This window comes from Peromyscus leucopus, chromosome 4 (assembly GCF_004664715.2).
Source record: "Peromyscus leucopus breed LL Stock chromosome 4, UCI_PerLeu_2.1, whole genome shotgun sequence".
Taxonomy (NCBI): domain Eukaryota; kingdom Metazoa; phylum Chordata; class Mammalia; order Rodentia; family Cricetidae; genus Peromyscus; species Peromyscus leucopus.
In genome coordinates this window covers 53,133,167-53,155,338 of record NC_051066.1, presented here as the reverse complement: position 1 = coordinate 53,155,338, position 22,172 = coordinate 53,133,167, and the positions used below count along the sequence as shown (strand labels likewise).

Below are 22,172 nucleotides of genomic sequence, written 5' to 3'. Positions count from 1 at the left end.
GTCAGTATGGTTGGGCTTGTGGAGATCTCTTTGAAGTCAGTTTGAGTTTCATATTTGGAAGCAAGATACTACTGAGGAAAGGAAACTAGACTGTGGGCTTTTATATGAGGCCTGCTTAAATAATTACATCTGTTTACACTCCTGATCTTTGTAAAGCGAACATAATCAGATTTACAGTTAGCTTGGTAGTTTATCATGAATCCTGAGTTTAGAAAGGTCAATTTTATATAGTTAAAATAAACTATCATAGTTGGACTTCATCTTATAAGAGTGTTTCACTGAAGATGAAATGTTAATTATATTTATTTGACCTTCCCAGACCATTATTACAAGGGTTGCTTTTTCTTTATGCCACTTTTATTTTTTCTCTAAGATATTTTAAATATTCTCACCACAGGAGGAAACCAGCATTATGAATTGAATGTAAGAAGCTGCAAAATATATTGTTTGTATAAACAAACTTTGGAAACATCAAGATGCTTCCAAAACATCTATATGAGGCTAATAGCTCAGCTTTAGTGCTCACTGATACAGACAGGGGTCTGATAGAGTCTGGAGGAGCTATTTATTTAGATCTGTGGCAATGTGAACTAAACAATTATGACCTTAAGATCCAGGAACCAAAATGTTTCACAGAGCTTGGTGAAAAGCATTTGCTCCCCTGAGATCCAGTGGTCAGCCTCCCTCATATGGGTTCAAAGCAGTGGGCGATGACAACAAGTTTTAAAGAGAAGTCTCCCTAGAGACTCAGAGTGCAGGGGACTCAGAGGTATCTATGGTCTTACAGTTATGCACAGGACACAGAGAAGTACTTGGTTGAAGTAAACTCATTTGCACCCCTAAACTATGAAGGTCTAGGAATGATTGAATTGCAGTTGTGGTTCCAAACTGTGGAGACTCTTCTTATTTTGGTAAGGTATAAGATGGAAGTTTGGATGTTGGCCTTTGATCTCTCTAATCAAAATTATCAGACTCAAGAAAGCTGATTAATTCAATTTTGGATGTTAAGTTAATCTCACAAAATCCTGAAGAAAAGACTTGCTGGAAACAAATTCCAACCTCCATCTGATAGAACAGGACCTGGAATGCTCAGACTTTTTGGAGAAGGTTGCTCTATACTTCATACTGAGGGTCAGTTCCTGCAGAGTTATGTCTGGCATTGGTATGAATAGGAAGACATGCCACAGATGAAGTTGTTGGAGAAATCATAAGTATATTTGAGAAGGATGATATTTTGGGAAGACCATGGGAGCTGCCAAATATTTAAAGGACTGTCAGATAGAGAGTTGCATGCTGTTTGGCTATAAGAGGTGATGGTTATTAGGAAGTAAACTGAGTTTCAACAAAATGAATGCTGTGTTTTGTGTAGTGAGTTGCCTCACTGAAAGCAATCTTAATTTAATATTACATGCAATTTAATATTACAGCCCATCTTTCAGATGTGTTGAAGAAGAGATTGAAGCCAGTCACTGGCAAAGCACATACATGTCTCTGTATTTTTTGAAGAATTTGAAGAAGGTACCTCTTTGGTGGTACAACTGCAAGCAAATCCATATATTCAGGCTAGACTTCATCAGCATTCATGCCTTTTAGAGCAGTGCTTCTCAGCCTGCCTAACACTGTGAGCCTTTAATACAGTTCCTCATGTGGTAGTGCCCCCAGTCATAGAATTATTTTCATTGCTACTTCATAACTGTGATTGTGCTACTGTTATGAATCATAATGTAATATCTGTATTTTCCAATGGTCTTTTGGAGGTTGCAGGCCACAGGTTGAGAGCCACTGTTTTAGAGAGACCCATTATGTCTGCAGAGCTATCCATGGTCTTAATTATGTCTTGTTCCAACAGCAATCAACACATAGAAAAGAAACATTAGTGAATACAAGGGTCATTATTAGTCAGAACAAGTTGATTAGCAAAGCCTGTCTAAAAGAACAAAACAAAACAAAACAAAAACCCCAAACAAACAAAAAAACTAAAACCAGAACTAACTGGGGCCCTTTTCTTTGTGATTAAATGCATTACATTGCTGTAATGTATAAAGGAATACTGACTGCTCTGTGAAGAATTTGCTGCAAATGTGATGCTTTTAAAAGATGTTTACTATTTGAAACTCTTGACTTAAAATATTACCCTTGTTTGAACTACAACTGTCTAATTAGTACTACGATACCCAGTTTACAGATGAAGTGTTAGTAACGCACCTGAAATCACAGTGGTAGAAAGGGCCATTTGAATGGGATAGATCTGACTTCAAAATGAGGGTCTGAATTATATTGCACAAAATCACTCTTCTAAAAAATGAGAACGCAGAAAAGAAGCAAGGTTTTGAAAGCTGCAACTGGGATTGAAAAGTTGAACTGGTGTAAAAGCCAGAGTACGATCGCTGTGGTCTGAACATTCACATGTGGAAGCCTAGTCCCGAGTGTGAGACTATCTGTAGGTGTTTCCTCTGGGAGATGATTAGCTCATGTGGTGAGCCTTCATAAATGGGATCAGTGTCCTTCTAGAAGAGGCCCGGAGAGCTCTTCTGCTCTTCCCACCATGTGAAATACGAAAGAAGGAACCAGACATCAAATCTGTAAGGACCTTCATCTTGCTTTTTCCCAGAGCCATGAGAGATAAATATTGGTTTTTTATTTTCCTCCTAGTCCATGGTGTTTTGTTACAGCCGCCCAGACTAACACAATGACGTAAATGACAGATGGACTTTGCCGATTTCTCCCTGGGTAGCCTATCTCCTAAACCTTAGCATATGTGCCTGTGGACCATCAGCTGTACAGATGCAAGCGTGGTTCTCAGCGAGGCTGTGGCAGGGTCCCAGCTGTAGAGCATTTCAGATCCCACCTCCTTCCTGAAGCCCCCGGGCCCCTTCAGCAGCCACAGTTGATTCAGCTGGCTCGGTGACTTGGCCACCTAGCTGCATGGCAATTTTTTTCATTTGAGAATTGTACTGGGCATTTCAATGTCTGTGTTGTTTAAATGCCAGTGTGCTTCTGTCTCCTCTTCAGCCGGGTGGTCAGCACGGTAAGGGCAGAGACCAGAGCTTTCTGCAGACTGTTTGACGAGTGCCTTGCATGGAATCAGTGCCCCTTCTTCTCCGACGGTTGTGTGATGCTGCAGTTCTTCCAGGGCAGTGTGCCGTCTGAACTGAGAACATTCTAAGACGTCCTAGATTTAGAAGGAGGCTCTCAGGAGCCACAGCCGGCTCAGTGGTGTTTTGCTGTCTTTCCTTCTTTGGGGATTCTGTAAGTGGGGACCCGAGGCTCTTCTGCACAAATGTAGCCTTTTTCTTTCCTTCCGTTCACTGCAGCTCAGACCGGTGTGCTCACTACTTCTGCATCTTCCCAAACTCTCTGGTGTTCTCTCTCTCTCTCTCTCTCTCTCTCTCTCTCTCTCTCTCTCTCTCTCTCTCTCTCTCTGTCTCTCTCTGTCTCTGTCTCTCTCTCTCTCTCTCTCTCTCTCTCTCTCTCTCTCTCTCTCATTCAGTTGAGGTCCACAAGCCTTGCTTTTCTTCTGCTTATTAAGCTCCTAAAGAGTAATAAAGAAACAGAGTCATCTGGGAGTAAGGAGTGAGAGTTGGGTAAACATCAGATCTCTTGGGAAGTTAGAGAGCATCTCTGGGCTTCCGTTTTTCTGAGCTGATAGGATAAAGAGACTCACACCTGTCTTATAAAGATGCACATGCAGACAACACATTGGTTAACAAAACATCCATACTAGCCTTGTTCTACAGCAATGGTAAGTCTATTTGTTTTCTCTTCCTTTCTCCCCCTTGCTTTCCCCTCCTTTCTTCCCCTTGATCTCAGTTTCTCTACACAAGCCTTGCTGAGAAATTCCAGCCATTTAAACTTCACGTCCCTAAAAAGAATCTCACCTCTGTGTCAGCTTTGCAGTCCTGAGAACTGATTGAGGTCCTGGTCCTCTTTTCCCCATGAGCAATCAGTCCATGCTTCCGGAACACCTGTTACCTTTCTCATCTTCTCAAATCTCAAAACACACCCTTGCTATGAATAGTACCAGATGTTCAGGAACAGAATGTTCACCACCAGTGTGTGGCTCCCACGCCCTTGACATAGGCTTGGCATCTGTAGCCCACGAGGGACTCCTCTCATCTTTGGTCTCTCTTAGCTAGCATGTCTTATTCACTACTCTGAATTAAGCTTCCTAAAATCATGTAGCCCTTTCTTTTCCATAGTCTTAAACAGTTCTCTGTTGCCTAGAGCTAAGGCCCTAGCAACGTATCACAGTCTCAATTCTCAGGCCCTGGCCTTCTTTCTAGTCTTATTCTTCACTATCTGGTCACTCATTTTCCTGTGTTTATCTTTAATTCCTGATGTTTCCTCCTCACACCTGCAACCTCTCCTGTGAACTTATACCCATCTTGAAAGACACTTGGTGAAGTGGTTAATGCTGGCTCCTTGTCCCTACTGTTCCTCATCTCGGGTTCCTCCCTGACATTTCCACTCAGGTCCTTCTAAGATCCCACTCCAGCCCTTTCTTCCACAGTCTACAGCACGTAAGAGGCCAGCACTTCCCAAACTAGTTGATCATGAAACACTTCTAAAATTATACTGTACGGAGCTGGAGAGGCAGCTTGGTTGGTAAAATGCCTGCCATGGCAAGCATGACGACCTGAGTTCATATCCCCAGCGTGCATGTTAAAATGGGGCTTGGCAGAGCCCATCCGTAACTGAAATACTAGAGGACAGAGATAGGTGGGTTTCTCAAGATCAGCCAACCTAACTAAATCAGTGACAGACTCTCAGAAAAATGAAATGGAGAGTGATCAGTTAAGACACCTGACATCAGCCTCTGGTCTACATACACACACATACACACACACACACACACACACACACACAGACACACACACATGCATACACAAAATAAATGTATTGTAAAATACAGTATACAGACAACATAGAATGTATTGGCAAGTCAATGCCTCTTTGCAAGAGCATCAAGAATTCAGTCCACGTATTTTTATAAATTTAGAAATGATTTTGTTGGCCTAGATTCACATATCAGGTACATTTTACCACATTTCTTCCTCTATGTTGCTTTCATTAAAGCATAACATAAAGTTTCATTTGTCATAAATATAAAATAGCAAGGAGAAAGCAGAACACAGACTTTGTGGTTTGTGTTAGAAAACAAAACATCTTTTCTTTGAGGTTTTTTGATTTACGTACCACTTAATAGCCGTAAACCGGGGCCTCTTATTAAAACTTCCATTTGCATCTAGAGAGCCACAGAGAGTCAGCTTGTGCACTCTTTGTACTATATTTGCATTAAGAGATGAATAACGTCACAAATATATCCCGAGTTTACCAGCCACAGAGCATCAGTCCCTACAGATGTGATATAGAGAAGGTGGTAGATAATCTATCCCTCCTGCTCATTTATGCATCTAGTGGTCTCCATGACAGCTCCTGCCCTTCCCAGCATGCCATGGAGTCCAAACGGGTACATGCAGTGTAATAATAACTATGCACAAATGTGTACAGTGTAATAGCAATGACTATCTACAGTGTCAGTATTTTCTTACATAAACTGCAGCATGGACTGGTAATACTGATAGGGCTGTGTTATCGCTGGAAATACAGCTCAGAGACAGATCATTAGCTTAGCCTGCATAAGGCCTTCTGTTGTATCCTTATACCAAAAATGTCTAACTTTTTTTCCCAGTTTCCCTCATTTTTGGTACCAAAACATCTAGGATGTTCAGTAGGGGGTCAAGCTGAGGGACCCAGTGGAAATGTACAAAGCCACATGTTGGTGTCACGTCTTGTCAGTTTTGGTCTTTACCTGATTGTGTGCTTTATATCTGTCTGCCTTGAGGCTTAAACATAGTCTAAGTTACTCTCTGGCCTGTAGAGGATCTGTGTTTCTATTCGTGGTCTGATTGCCTTCTACTCTAGTGGGGAAATAAAGTGGCTCCTGATAATTATCTGCCTGTCATTCTATGACTAATACCATTTGTCCCTCGGTGATGAGGACAGGTACTGTTGCTATTAATGTAGTCTGGCAAAGCTGACTTTCCAACTAACTTAGTTCCTCTTCTTTCTCATTGCTGGCTTGGTGCTCCGGCAGTTTCAAAGAAAGCATGGAGAAGTCATCTTACTCCGACTGGTTGATAAACAACAGCATCGCTGAGCTGGTGGCTTCGACAGGCCTTCCCGTGAATGTCAGCGATGCCTATCAGGACCCGCGCTTTGATGCTGAGGTAAGAGGAGCCCTCTATTTGAGGTTCTGTTGTCACACCGTGTTGATGATTTTTCTGGTTGAGGTGGAGAAGGGATGTCATGCAGAGCCACAATAACCAAGATAACTGACATTTCTGCACACTCTATGATCTGGTTCCCAGTGTTGCCTGCTGTAGACTGACTACTGCGTGGATCTGCCCAGACTTGTGGAGAGATGGCCATCCTCAGTCTGATACTCCTTCATAACTGGGCAGACTTTATATTAAACTGTGAAATAATAGTAAAAATGCATATATGACATGCTCTCTGGCCAACAGATGCTAGAATCACCATCATATTTTAAAAATTGGCCATTATAGAAACAGAAAATGAGTTGTTATTGTTTAATGTAAATTATATAGGAACATTATACTGACATGAAGCATGTATAAAACAGTTTTAAAGTTTATATTCTAGGGTGGTATAGAAATATCATGTGGGTGTACTCACATAAGCTTATAAAATGCCTCTGGATTGGTAAATGCAGATGATACGTATAGATGTATATATATGAAAGGGATACATTCAAAGCTTTCCATTGAAGACTGACAGGTTTAATTCTGAAAGAGTGCTGGACTTTTTGAAGAAAGGTGAGGAGATAGGTGTTGTGGGGAAAGCTGAGTGAGCATGGGGAGTTGGGGGAACTAGGATTAGTTTAATGTGGCAGAGTGCCACAGTAGATGATGCAGGAGAGATAGCTATTTTAAACCAATTTGAGGTTTACCTACACAATGGGAATTAGTAGTTGAGTTTCAAGTGCAGGAGATGTGGGACTTGTATCCTTAAATTTTAATCTAATTAACTTACTTGTGTTTCTGGGATAAGATCTTGGTGTTTAGCAGTTCTCTGCCTCCACCTCTGGAGTACTGGGGTGATACACACGAGCCACCCCAAGTTGTATTTTAAAATGATCCCACTGGCTGTTGAGTAGAGGGTAGATTCCTAGCAACAGGGGGACATGTAATCCCTGATCTGTCAAAAACTAGGGGGTTATTACAGCCATTTCATAGACATTGAGCGCGGATCTATACTTAGAAGTTGTGCGAGGATGCAACCCTACTGTCTCTCAGATGCCGCAGCCCATCATGTCCACAGCTGTTATGGGAACCCAGAGATGTCACGGATGCAAGAATCTTAATCTGATTAATAACTGTCATCAGATCATCCTTGTGTATATCTGCAGGGAGATAGTAAATCCCTTAAAATCCCCCTCTTTGTAGCTCTTGGACCATTCCTCTCCCAGGTTCCATCCCCCATACATTTCCTTTTCCTCCTGGCTTTGATGATCCCACCTTGGAAACTCTTTGATGAACTCCCAGTCTGGGTTGGAGACTATTAGCTGTTCTAGTGGTGACCACCTTCCAGCTCTCTGCCGACCCGAGACACCATGTTTGAACTTGGGAAAGCACAGAGCCCCAAGTGTCTTCGCTTCTCTTATGAGGAGGGGTACCCCAGCCCCTGGGTTCTGTGATGTCGGAGTGAAAATGGCAGGATGCCAGTATGTGCGTACTGCAGCACTGTGCTTGGAGCAGAGATTGCTGGGTAGAAGTCCCGTCTCTTCCTGCGTCTCTCTTCTTGAGCTGAGAAAGAAAGAGCACTAAAGGAAGATTTATGTGCATACATTTTAATGAAGAAAAGCTCTCAGTGTTCTATGATTGTCACTGATAATAAATGAACAGCCAAAGGAGTTTGGTTATGCAGAAAAATCATAATTGCCAGTTGTCACAAAGTCAACACGTTTAATTGGCTGTGGGAGAGATAAGTGTTCCCTGACCTAGATCGTAGCACTAGGTTGGGTGTGAATTGCTACCTTCTGCTCTTAGCTTTGGACCATTGAGAAGGTAAATTCTGGAAGAAAAAAGAAAAGCAAACCGTTGCCTTCCCCTAAGTTCATAGACTACCTGTAAAGGCATAAGAGAACATATGCCTACCCCCAGACTTAGAAAAGGTCATTACTTTAGAATCTTTGTATTGATTTTCCCTGATCCCATCTCCTTACTCACCACCCCCGTGGGTAACCAGTATCCAGAACCTGAATTTGGCATTGCTTTGCTGTCCTGTATGGGTTTGTTCCGCACATTTAAAACTCTACCCACTATGTTTTGTATTTTTATCTCTCTGAACTTCAAATTGGCTAATACTGTGTGTATTTGCCTGTGACCTTTTGTCCTCAGCATTATGTGGCTGATGCTGCAATATGAGCGTTGTCTGACAGAGTGAGCTTGTTTTGTTTATCCAACAGGTTTCTGAGAGACCTTTGAGTTCATGTTTTGCTGATATATCAGTAATATTGAATGAGGGAAAAAGAAAGAAAGAAAAAGGAGGACAAGGCTGCTCCCAGGATCGGAGGAGGAGAAGGCTACTGTAGACATAAGGGAAAGCCCAGGAAAGGGCAGAGACAGAGCTATCTGGGAGAGTCCAGTGAGCATGGCCAGACTGAGGCAGGCCATGTGAGGAGAGACGGGGATGGAGAGCGAAAGAGGAGCTACGAACCCAAAGGAGCAGCCTGGGCCAAGAGAGCGAAAGGGGGAAAACGGGCCGGCATAGCCAAAATGGCTGGGTTATATGGGGAGGAACAGCTGGGCAAGGGCGTGCCAGCCAGGAGGATGCTGTGACAGGTAGGGACTGAGGGATGCTGGGAGAACCTGGCAGCCAGGTTAGCTTTGATATGCTAATAAGCGCCCCAGTTAGTCATTTGTCCCGGGTTTGAGACATATCTGTATGACTTTTCTTTTAAATGAAAAAAAAAAAAGTTTTTAGATTTACTTGTTTAATGTATATGAGTGTTTTGTTTGTATGTATGTGTGAGAAAGGGGGGGGGGGAGAACCTTGTACATACCCGATACCTGTGGAGGTCAGAGAAGATATAGGATCCCCTGGAACTAGTGTTATTGATTCTTTCAATAAGAAATAATTCACTCTATCAAACTTCGCCTTGCTTATCAAGTATAAAAGTAAGCTGGCTCTCTAATTTCTGTGTCATTCCTACTATGTGATGATTTCCAGGAGGCTCTTAGGAACTCAGCCCAAACATAGACAAGAAGAGAATGGTCCTTATTTTCAAATTTCGGTTTTTCCTTACGGTGGAAGAAGCTACAGAGGATGGCTTTGGGGTGACAAGGCAAACCTCACTCCAGGTGCCCTCAGGTCCCTGCTGATAGGGCTGTGGGGCAAGAAGTCTCAGCTGGGCATTCCCTTTGTAATCCTCTTAAATAGTTAATGGAGTTTCCTCCTTGTGGAGAAGTGGCAGGTGAGCCACAGTGATTAGCTGCCGGTATGCCTAGAGTCTTGGTGCCAGAATATTGCAGATAATCCACAGATATTGATAACGGAACTATTTATTTAGAAATTATATTGGGGAAAACAATTCACTAAACAGGATATGCAAAATCGTTGCAGAGTCCTGGAAGGCTAATGTCCTGTCTCACACTGCTCCTGCACCCTGAGTTAGTCCGCATTATTCAAGCCCATGAGGGAGAGAAGAACTAACCCTGAGGCCATGCCCTAGAGGCTGGTACCTCAAGGTCATAGGTGGAACAGTCAAGGTCATAGGTGAAACAGTAAAGGTCATGGGTGGAACAGGTCCCCACTACACCACCAGTGCTGCCTGTTGGTCTTGAAAGCATGCATATGTTTAAGGTCGAATTTATTGGAAGCTGTGACAGAATTTGATATAAAATAGTTATGAAGCCCCCCAAAAAATGAGTTTTAAATTTGCTATTTATGGTGATCACTATTTCTTTTGTCTGTTTCAAGACTCTGATCTTAGAAAAATACCTGAAAAAATGTTAATATACATGACTTTATTTATTTATAGTAGTATAAAAACACTCATGTTGATAGGCTTTGGGAGTAGGTTTTATATTTTATTAGCCATTATATATCTTCTCTTAGGGGAAGGCAGTGTCCATGTTTGCTTCTAAAGATGTTGACAGGGATGCTGTTATGGGTAGCCCACCAGGGATGACCACTCAGACACAGTTTATAGACAATTGAAAATCTTTATTCCAGCTGGCTGGGACTACACTCAATTATTTAGGGACCCAAGTGTGGTCTCCAATCTCCAGAGCACAGGGTTTCTGAGGGCAGAAACCATGCCCTGACATTTTTCTCATCAGCTTCAGGAAAGTTTCACAGAAGCAAGCAAGTAGTTTAACAGAAGTCAAGATAAGCAGTTAGCTGAAGGGGGTTTCACACCAACAGGCAGTTCAGCAGAAGCTAAGATACTTAGTCAGCTAAGACATCTTGATCTTTGGTTTCTAGAATTCTAGTTTTTCGTGGAATTCTCCATCAAGATTAAATTCTAGTTAAACTTGACGTGGCCTCAGCAAGAACCATCTTGCCCTGTCACAATGCTACATATGCTGATTTTCTGCTGCTACATAGCAATGAACTCCCACTCTCCATCATGCAGCTCCTGGTGGTCTGGGAATGGCATCTCTAGGCCCTCTGCTCAGGGTCTCCCAAGGCTGAAGTCAAGGTGCTAGCCAGATAGCATTGGCATTAGTATGCTGACCAGATTGTTGGCAGAATGGAGTTCCTTGCCTGGTAGAGTAAATCTCTATTCACTTACTGGTCAGTGGTCAAGGATGTGCACAGGCTCTGAGGCGTTGCCCTTAGGTCTTGAAGGTGGGGTGGCCCTCTCAGATCACTCCCCAAAGGAAGAGCTCATTCCAAACAGCTGAAACACAAGCTAATATAATGGCAAGAGGGACTTCATGTAACCTCAGGATGATTATCCCACTGGCTTTGCCAAGGAAGCAACTGCCATCTATTCAGGACCCTCTCCTCATTCAAGGGGGAAGAGGTAACAAGATGGGTACAAAGCTGGGGGAGAAGGTGGTATCGGGAAGGTGTTTTAAAGGCCATACAGAATGAATCCACACAAAATTCCCATCCCATAAAGCAACTTGTATGTCCTGGTAAGAAAAAAATATCCACAAGAAATGAATGCAAGGCACAAAGAAGTTCTTATAGCACAATGTGTTGTGTGTGTGTGTGTGTTGTGTGTGTGTGTGTGTGTGTGTATCTAGAAATTGTTTTCTAATAAATACCTCAGATGTAACATGTACAAAACAGCTTATAATCTTCTTCCCCCATATCTGTGTCTCTCTCTGTTTCTCTATTTCTATTAAGGTAATTCAGTTCTTCCTGATGCTTATGTGAGGGATTTCACAGGCATGATGCTGCCTTTCGCTCCTGTTGTACAACTGATTCATAAAGAGGTCCAACTAGTCCTGTCTATCAAATTGACTCAGAAATGACCACCTCTCACCACTCAGCTATAATGACGGTTCAAGCTGCCATTATCTGCAGGCGAGTTTGTAGCCGTGGCCTGCTGAGCTGGGTCTCCCTCCGTCTTCCCTCTAAACTCTGTACTTCAGTCTCCTCACAGTAGTCAGCCGCTTTTACATTGTGACTCATACCATAGCTTTTCAAAGCCTCCTTATTCTGTGAAAGAAAAAGCCAAATGCCATTCAATCAGAGGTCTGTAATGCCCTGCATGATCTGGTGTACCACTGTCTACCCCTAGTCCTGACAAATGCTCTTCTAGCTACACTGGTGGCCTTGTTCCTAGAGCATGCCACTCACATATCCACCTTACAGCCTTTACACTGCTGTTTCCTCAGATGGCACTTCTAATATCATAACAAGGGCCCTTGTTCCTCGTACCTTGTTATATTTTCCAAATAATCTTAGGACTTTTTAGTACGTACTTTGCTTTTGCACTTTTTATCTTTATGGTGTTCACTTTTCCTGGGGAGACATGCACAGGTATCTATTTACCCCATACAGAGCGCCAATCACAGACCAAAGACATGATTCTAACCAAGTCTAGCTGGGTGAAAGGGTGAGTTTATTCTAAGTTACTTATAGGAACACGGGCAATAGATGGGCAGCTACCACTGAAGAAGAGTGTCCCCTCACTCCAGCTTATATACCCTCGTGGACAGAAGGGCCCTCAAGTATCTTGTGGGTCATCATATGGGTCACCTTATAAGTTATTCATGAGCCCCTCCTAACTGCTGCGATTTCAAGATGGAGAAACTATGGCATGCCCAGAGGCCAGCATTCCCTCAGCAATGTCCTGTCACTAGAATGTAAGCTCTATGAAGGTGAGAAAGCTTTTCAGTTTTGCTCAATGATGTACCCATAACTAGAACAGTGCTTAGTGCTTTATGGACATTGTTGTTGGTGTTGTCCAGTACCATGTGGCATTTATGAGTCTATTACATGCTGACGTGTGAACAGTGATATGTTTTCAAGAAAAGGTAAGGACAGTAGGATTCCAAACTGTTAACCACCATCACCTCCAGAGATGATAAATTAGAGCTTTTGGGTTTATTGCTTTCACATTATCACATATTTGTATCATTTTCATGATCATGCAAAATTATAAAGTTTTTTTTAAGGTTTAGAATCTTTATGATTTAAATGACTTAAATTTTACCAAGGTATTGAGAACCTTCTGAAAATTATAAAAAAAAATTCAAGGATTTTAAAATGTGAGTAGAAGTAAATGAACTTATTTAGATGGTTTGTTTTTCCTTGTTTCTTCTGCTATGGAGTGTTCTGGAGTTGGATTCTGAGATCTTCGTTTAATACTGTCCTAACAGCATATGCAGAAACTGTCTTGATGATCTGACTCACAATTTTAGCTTTACTTTTGCTGGGCATAGTGCTTCTGAATTCAACTCTTCTGATTGGCTGCCCTCTAGAACATCATCTGTGATGCCTTTTGTCCTTTTCACCCTAGATTAAAAAAAGACACTGACATAAAGATACCAACAGAACACCAGTCATTATTTAATCTAATGTTTCATATTTTACTGCTTATTTTAGTATTTTCTTCCAATTGAAGAGTTACAGGAAGAGTTTCCAGAGCTATCCAATCTAGAGTTTGTTTTCTGCCAACAGTAAGAATGAGTGATAGGCCCAACATTTAAATAGGAAGGGCTCTTTAAGTAATGGGAAGAGCAGAAAATAACTAGAAACTAAGGTGGGCTTTATGCAAGAATTGGCTTGGCAGTCTCTGCGTTTATAAATCCAGGGGTGGCAGGAATCCCACCATCACTCAGATGCCCTCTGCCATGATAGACACTGAGTTACAGAATTAATACTAAGACTTGTGACCCTGTTCTGACCCTAAGCCTCCCCCTTCCATCCCATGCAGTTTTTCTCTGTGAAGTCCTGATTTTTAAAAGCCTGATATAGACAACTCAAAAGTACTTGCCCTTGTAATGTAGCACTTAAGGATAATGGGGCCCCAGACTCCGAGGTCCTCTGCCTGAGCATTAGAGCCCATTTCGGCTGTCAGAGCATCACAGAGAGCACTTCTGAGTACCAGCCTGGCAGGACGACACATTCTCTATTCTCTGGAACACCTTCTGCTCCATCAGTTATGCTTCTGGTAAAAATGAAAATGCAAAGCTGCAACCGTCAAGGAATGAACTCTGTGGATCTGCATGCATGCCCGCGCTTCTGGCTCTCCTCTGCCAGCCGCCCACACCACAAGCTATTTCAGATCTTTTCTCAAAAGTGGGATTTGGTAGGGAAGATTGGACAGTGGACCCGGGAATTCCTGATAATAAGGAGGAGGCGTGGGGAGTCTAGGAGAACATGAGTTACTAAGACAGCAAGATATAAAATGGTAGGAGTGAGTAGTGAAGACAAGCAGGAGCCCCTGGTTCACAGAATCAGACGGGCTCCCTCGGCCTCAGGTCAGAGCACAAAGAACGGGATTTTTATAGTCTCTCGTTTTCTTTGTTTGTTTGATCAGTTGATTGAGTTTTTGCTTTGTTTTGTTAAGAACTTAAGGAATCATTTGTTTGTAGGTGATGATGTAGAAGATATTAGAATTAATTTTATATTCAGGGTGGAAAAAAAAAGTCTCTCCCCTCATTTCAAGGACGTGACCACCTGAGCACCGGCTCCCTCCTCAATTGAGTCTTAGCACTTAGTATTTAGTACTAGAGCCAGAAGGGCTCACCAGTACATGAATCTGAGAATAATGTTGAGGAGGAAAAGGAAACATGTTGCGGATTAAGGTGTAGCAACACACCATTACCAATTCCTTTTACACTTCCTCTGTCTGCGTTAAGAAGGTTGGAAAATACGACAGGTCTGTTTTGAAGGATCCAGGAGCTAAACCATCAACAATATTTAATTGGGTCTGTTAGCTGGAAAAGTCCCATTAGGACAGGTGTAGGCAAATCTCTAAGTAGGTAGATTTTTAATTGGCTAGTGTTGGGCCCCCGATAGAGTTTATTTATTCGAACTATAACCTGTTAGGAAGGCTGCTTCATTTCACATAGCCTAATTCGAGGGACTCTAATGGTGTGAATTTTATATCAGTATAGTTAGGTAGAAGCCCATGGAACAAGAAGGCAGAGATATTTTCACGGGCACTTCTTTTGGTGTTAATACTATCTGCATTGTAAAAATGTTCTACATTCATTAAAACATTCACGCATATATTCTCATAAAACAAGTTGTAAACAAGAAAAAGCACAAAGAAACAGATAATCAATTGTTATGTCAAAAATCTGAATATGTTCAGTCAGGTTCTCTAGAGCAGTACTTCTCAACCTTCCTAATGCTGCGACCCTTCAATACTATGATGACCCCCCAACCATAAAATTATGTCATTACTACTTCATAACTGTAATTTTGCTTACTGTTATGAATCATAATGAAATATCTGATATGCAGGATATCTGATATGCCACCCCCAAAGGGGTCATGGCCCACAGATTGAGAACCGTACTGCTCTAGAGAAACAGAAACAAGGAGATGAATATATAGGACATATACTTTCATTCCTTTATAATATATATAATTTATTAAGTGAGCTTTAAAACAATGATAGCCAAATTATACCTGAGATGGGCTGCCTCAAGGATCAGAGTAGTCCCAGAATAGCTGTCTCTCTCTGGAGGTACCCGTAGTTACTCAATCCACAAGGCAGGATACCTCAGTATTCCCAGTCTGGCCCTGGAAACCTGGAAAATTTCTGGGGAGTCTATGCTCGTATTCCACTATGAAAACTTGGAAATGCTGATTCTGCTCTAAGTGAGGGAATCAGCAACAGCTGGGTTAAATCAGCTCAGGGGCAAGAGGGAGGCTAAGCCAGCAAAAAGCAAGATAAGCTTCCTTATGAAATACTATTTTTTAATCTGAGCTTCTACCTGAAGGTGCCACCCACAATTGGGACAAATCAAATCAAGACAGTTCTTCAGGTGAGTCTCCCTATTCATGTGCTTCTAATTTGTGTCAAGTTGGCTTTAATAGCAAGTTTCCATTTTGGTATGCAGGAGACAGAGATGATAACATTGAGGCATGGGGAGTTTGGGGTGACTTGCTTGGAGTCATTCAGTCAACATCTGTTTTTTGTTTGTCTCATTTGCTGATATAATCTGGAGATTTGTTGTCAGATATCAGTTAAGAGCTTCCCATTATGAAGACAAAATACACAAGACAACTTAATCGGAGATGAGTTTTATTATAGTTTACACTTTCAATCCATGATTGCTTGGTCCCATTGTTTGGGCCTGTGTGGTAGTAGCATGTGATAGAGAAGGTTGGTTCACTTCATGGTAGCCATCATAGAGACAGGAAGGGCTGGAATCCCAGTATCTCTTTGAATGCCATACCTTCCAAAGACCTAACCTCCTCCCACTGAACACCATCTTCAAAGGTCCCAACATCTGTCAATAAGTAAGAGGCTATACCTTCAGCCTTTGGGAATCATTTCAGATTTAAGCTATAACACAAATGGTTAGGAATTATTCTTTCTTCTATGCTGCGTTATTCTTTTCTCCTGACTTGCAATGCACTGTTTGACAGTCCTGTGCATCTGTAAGTAAGTGTCACTTTCCTGCTCCTTCAGCTCCCACAGAGGATGGAATGGGTTCTTAGGCCTTCCTGTCCCATATGTTCCATCAACTAACCTAGACTAGGATATCTTTCCATGTTTTACTACTAATATTTTACTACTAACAGCAGTGAGAGAAATGTCTTAATGATCTTAAATCAGAAACTTCACTCTCTTCATACTCTGATACCCATCCTCCTTTCTTGGCCGTCCTTCTCTCTCTCCTTGTAGGAATCATCAAAAATGATAATCATCATCACCACCACCACCGCACGCACGCACGCACGCACGCACTCACGCACGCATTCACCAGTCTCTTAGCTGGGGAGAACCTCTTTCCTCAGCCACTGTGAGAGAAATTTAAAGACCCAACCTTCTCTGTTGTCTCATGGCTCCTCCAGTGTTCAGCAGATTAAAGACTCCAGGTCTACACAATACAGCTTTCTCGTCTGACCTTCTTTTGCTACACTTGACTTTTATTCCAGATCCCACCCCTTCATCCCTGCACCATCTCTACCTTTAATTAACCTACTTGCTGCTAAACTGAACAAGCCTCTTTCAGTTCTTCTCGTACTTGATCACTCTATGCTTTTAACACCATTGCTCCCATATTTGTTCTGTTTTTTCCTCATGTGCAAGTAATTTATAGTCCCTATCTAAAATTTAAGAACTAGAATCAGTCATTTTTAAACTCCCAGAGGTAAGCAATTCAGAGAGAACCATTGTGATTATAGCTTTTGAAGGATTTGTCAATGCATACACATGTTTGCACATCCATCAATACCTGCACAATTATCACCTAATATAGGAAATTGTTTCCATGTCCAGATATATTCTATAGCATGACTTTAAGCAGATACATAACATTCCGTTATATGGACGTGCTATGATTTAATTAACTGACTTCTGAATACTCATGCCATTTTGATATATCATTGTGATAAATAAAGCTGTGGCTCATACTCTTACATGGAAGTTTTTGTGCATAGTTTTGACAGTTACCATAAGACACATGGCATTATGCGTGCAATCAATAAGTCAGAGGTTATTGATACTCTTTTATGCTCCAGATACACATTAATGAATCAATTTCTAGACAGACTGTGGCAATGCACTTTCTTTTAGAAAGATCGTAGGCTCGGGAGTCCTGCCCTGTCCCTCTCCCTTTGAACCAGACGCAGCAAGGCCTCCCAGCTTCACTCCTTCAAGTCTTCATTATTTAGGTTTTTGGACCGGTTCTGCCTTGATGATTTTATCCTGTGCTCTTTTGTCATCCCAGTTCCAGGGTCAACTTGAACACCCATCATTTCCCTCAGATTTTCCCAGGTTCCCCACTGCCACCTTTACTCAAGCCAGACACCTCCATGTTCTCATCCTCATGGATGGGAGAGCTCATATACCCAGAATAAAGAAATGTTTGTGGTGAGTACGCTGCTTTAAAAGCGATAGGGTACAGACAAATTCCTTTTTCTGGCAAGCAGCCTAGGTAAGGTTTGTTTTTCTCACCCCTGGACTCCAGAGCTCTCCAGTCTCACTCAATGTTCCTTCTCTATTGCACTCTGTGATGTGAGACATCCCTCAGCTACCTGGGATTTATGGGAGAGATTAGATAAGGGTTTCAGTTGTCCCAGAACGGGGGAGACAAGCATACCTAATGTTCTGTACTGGTTCAGACTACCATTGTCTGTCCGGTGCTGGGTGACCCTTCCTTGTCCAAACAAAGTGGGCCCAGCCATTCTAGAGTAGCTGGGGCTACTAGCCCATAGGTTATTCCCAGGAAGCCTCCCTCAGCCTGACTGCCTCTTCTTCCTGCTTGCTGACATTGTCTTAATTCTGATGCTATCCTTAGGGAGAGAGCCATTCTGTTCTTTCAAAAGATAACTGTGATGGATGTGTTTGTTATTGTCTGGCCTCCTGTGAACCAGGCTCTTCCATCCAAGGTAGTTAATCTTTCTAAGCCTTATCTGATCAGGGCAGATGATAAAAGAACCTACCTCATTGGGTTATTTTAAAAGTATATAAAATAATTCACGGGAAGGTGCTGAAGGGAGTGTGGACACACAGTGAACAGCCAATAAATGTTATCTTTATCGCCATCCTCCAAGATTTGTTTTTAAAGGATCTAAAGCCATTCCTGATTTCTCTGTAGTCTTTTTGGAGCTTTTTCAAATACTGTGCTCTGAACATTGTCTACTTGGACATATATCCCATCTTTATTTCTGTCTTTAGTAGACTGAGTTCTTCAAGGATAATGATTGAGTTCATTTTTATATCCCCAATACTCTGCAATGTACATAGGAGGCATTAATAAATATCTGTGGGAAGGTACACTGGATGAATGATTTATGCTTATATTTTTGTTTTAGTCTGTTTATTTTGCATCTGGAATACTTTTTTAAATTTTTAAATAATTTAAGCAATTTTTAAGATTGTAATATAATTGTACTATTCCCCCTTCCCGCCCCCCAAACTTCCCATATATACCCACTGTGTAAACTAAAGGTTTTGGCACCAGATGTATAAACTGACAACATGACTGCTCCATGGTATGGTTAAGAGAAGTTTTTATTGTAGATGTGAGGGAGAGCACAGCTAGAGGCATCTGGAAGACTCAGAGCAAGGAGAGAAAGCAGACTGAACAAGGCCAGCAGACTGGACTGGGCCAGGAGAGGAGAAAGAGAGAGTGGGAGAGTGAGAGAGGAAGACAGAGAGAGAAGAGGACCGAGAGAGGGGAACCAAAAGGAAGCAGCGCAGCAGAAATAGCAGGGTTATAAGGAGAATGAGAAACTGGGCCCTGGGAAGTCCGGGAGCTGGAGAAGTGTAGGGTAAGGGGTGGGGAGAGAAGGGCCAGGATGCCAGCACAGACTCTGAAAGGTGTGACAGGTACGTGTGATACTGAGGGAGCCTCAAGGCCAGCATGCACTTGGGTATGCTAGTAGGCACCACAGGTAGCCTTTTGTCCCTTCTGCCAGTGGTAGGGAAATGGCTCCGGTGGGTAGAGGGGAACTGGTTTTGTAAGTTCCTGAGGAGTGCTGGCCTTTGTCTAAGCAGCAGAATTTGGACCTGACATCACCCTTCAAATTCATGGCCTCTTTTTCTTTAATTATTGTTGTTGTTGGTAGTGGTGGTGGTGGTGGTGGTGTGTGTATATTTCTAAATACTAAATACTAAGTACACCCTGCTCAGTCTGTATAGTGTGACTTGTATGTGTGTTTTCAGGGCTGACTCCCTGGTAATAGATAATCAATTGTTCTGCCTGTCCCTCTCCACTCTCAACATTCCTTAGTGGTCTACAGTTGTTTGTCTAGGGTTGAGGCCCCCTAAGCTTACCCTTCCACATTAGCACGTCTATTGGTATTGTCCTTGTTCAGATCATGTTTAGGCTAGGATTCTTTTTTTTTTTTTTTTGGTTTTTCGAGACAGGGTTTCTCTGTGTAGCTTTGCGCCTTTCCTGGGACTCACTTGGTAGCCCAGGCTGGCCTCGAACTCACAGAGATCCGCCTGGCTCTGCCTCCCGAGTGCTGGGATTAAAGGCGTGCGCCGCCACCACCGCCCGGCTCTAGGCTAGGATTCTTAAAAGCCTATCTGTGTTCTGTATTAAACTAAGGAGAGCATCACATGGCCTAACATCATATGATTAAAAGGTAAAAGAAGTGAGGACTAAGATGGCACAATGGTGTGGCTATGAACTCCCAAATAATATACAAATGACATATTAAAATTAATAATTGATATAGGAAGATTGATGGATACAAGTTTGTTATGTAAAATACAATTCTATTTTGATATACTGTTAAACTCACCGGCCAAAAATAAGACCACTACCACAGTTTAAAGCCCAATTTGAAGCAAGCTTTAATTAAAGACTGGCCAGGTGTATGGGCTCTGGGCAGGTCCATACCCGGGTTCCTGGGAAATGGCCCAGAATCACAGTTTGCAGCAGCTTAAGAAAGAAAACTCATAATTCATTGCATTTCCCATCAGGTCTAATCAGGGGCAAGCATACATCCTGATATACCTCTAGCCTACATCCAATCAGGGGCAAACGTACATCCTGAAGTATTCCTGCCTGTGAACCTCCCACCCACATATGATCAAGCACATCTGGTGCAGATGGGTCAAACTAACCTGTTTAGGGGAGTGAAAACATGTGACTTGTTATCTCCCATGAACAGTAGCCTCCAGCATTTCAGGAACTATCTGTCCTCGGGCAAGGGGCTTGTCGATCAGAGGCATTTTTGTTTCATGATCTCTTAAGCATAGCAATTAAAACTTAAAATGTAACTTTGGCTCTCACAGTACCAATGACAGCTGGGTCCCTGTATTTGTGGGCTCTGTGTCTGTGAATTTAAACAGTTCCAGATTGAAAATATCAAAACATTGCATCTTGAGCTAAGGGTGGTAGAACATCCCAGCACCCAGAAGGCTAGAACAGCAGGACCTCAAGATTGAAACCAGCCTGGGCCATATAGTAAGATCCTGCTAAAAAAACAATAACAGAATCAAAATGCATCTGTACTGAACATAAACAGATTTTTTTCACACCATTATAAACAGTTCCTCCCGAGCCGGGCATGGTGGCGAACGCCTTTAATCCCAGCACTTGGGAGGCAGAGGCAGGCGGATCTCTGTGAGTTCGAGGCAAGCCTGGACTACCAAGTGAGCTCCAGGAAAGGCGCAAAGCTACACAGAGAAACCCTGTCTCGAAAAAACCAAAATAAATAAATAAATAAATAAAATAAACAGTTCCTCCCTATAGCAGCCATTCACATAATATTGCATTGCATTAGGTATGGTAAGTAACCGAGAGATGAGATTGTGTATCCAGGAAGATGTGTATACATTGTATGCAGATATAGTACCATATTATGTAAGAGATTTGAATATTCATACATTTTTATTTCCCTGAAGACCCTGGAAATAATCCCCCATAGATGCCAAAAGAAAACTATGAAGTATTAGAAAGTAAAATAACAGCACCATTTATAATAACATGAACTTTTGAAATGCCAAGGCATGATTGTAACGAATTATGTGTAAGACTTCTACATATAAAACTTTGCTGAAAGAAATTTGAAAAGCTCTAAGTAAATTGAAGAATGTTTACTGATCAAAAGGGTCAACTCTGGGGAGCCGGAGACACGGCTTAGCAATAAAGACTCTGTAGAAAACTGGAGTTCGGTTCCTAGCACTTACATCAGATGGCTCATAACGGCCTACAAATGCAGCATTAGGAGATTGCACGCCCTCTCTTGGCCTCTGTGGGCACCTGCACTCACATATGGACATAGGCTCATAGACAGACCAACGGACACAAATATAAACACAATTAAAAATAATATGAGCCTTTTTTTAAAGGTCTCAACTCAATCAAGACAAGTTTTCTCCAAGGTAGCTGATCATTCAGAACCTCCCCCCAAATATCAGCAGTGTGCTCAGCACAAATATAATTCATTAATCCTGAAATTTGTATGGAACTTTTAGATACTGAAGAAATGTAAAATTAAGAGTTCACACTGCCCAGTAAGGTATGGTGACTTACTTGAGGCAGAAGGGTTGAAAGAGTGATCTAGATCAACAGAGAGAGAGTGGAGAGTCCAGAAGCAGACCCAAGCGAACACAGACACTTGGTTAATGAAAATGAGGGTACCGCAGACTGAAGGAGAGATTTGCCCCCTCAAAATGGCGATTTCTCATTTTAAAGTTTCAACCCATGGTTCACATTCCACGCAAAAATTAGACTCTAAGTTAAAGTGAAAGCAACAGAGTCTATGAAGAAAATAGGAGACAGTCTCCATGAGCAAGGAGTGGGAAAAGATTTCTCCAACAAGATACTAAAGTGTCTTAACCGTAAATTAAAACCTGCAATATTGGGCAATATTGTATTATGGACATCTAACTCAAAAGCATAGAAGGAGGAAACTTTTATAATCTATATATCTGACAGAGAGACGCTTATCCATCCTGTAGAATAAGCTTTATTATTATTATTATTTGATTTTTTAAAAGTCAGCCAGCCTAGTAGGAAAAACACCTCTCAAGAGATATT

The 22,172-nt window shown here is 42.0% G+C and overlaps 1 protein-coding gene across 1 annotated transcript in view; it reads left to right on the top strand.

The window, feature by feature from the left end:
- Pde11a (phosphodiesterase 11A) overlaps positions 1-22,172 on the top strand; it is a 348,364-nt gene that overhangs the window by 168,955 nt on the left and 157,237 nt on the right. Inside the window, exon 6 of the mRNA XM_028880604.2 lies at positions 6,098-6,230. Coding sequence (XP_028736437.1) covers positions 6,098-6,230 — 133 coding nt within the window. The remainder of the gene's footprint in view (positions 1-6,097; positions 6,231-22,172) is intronic.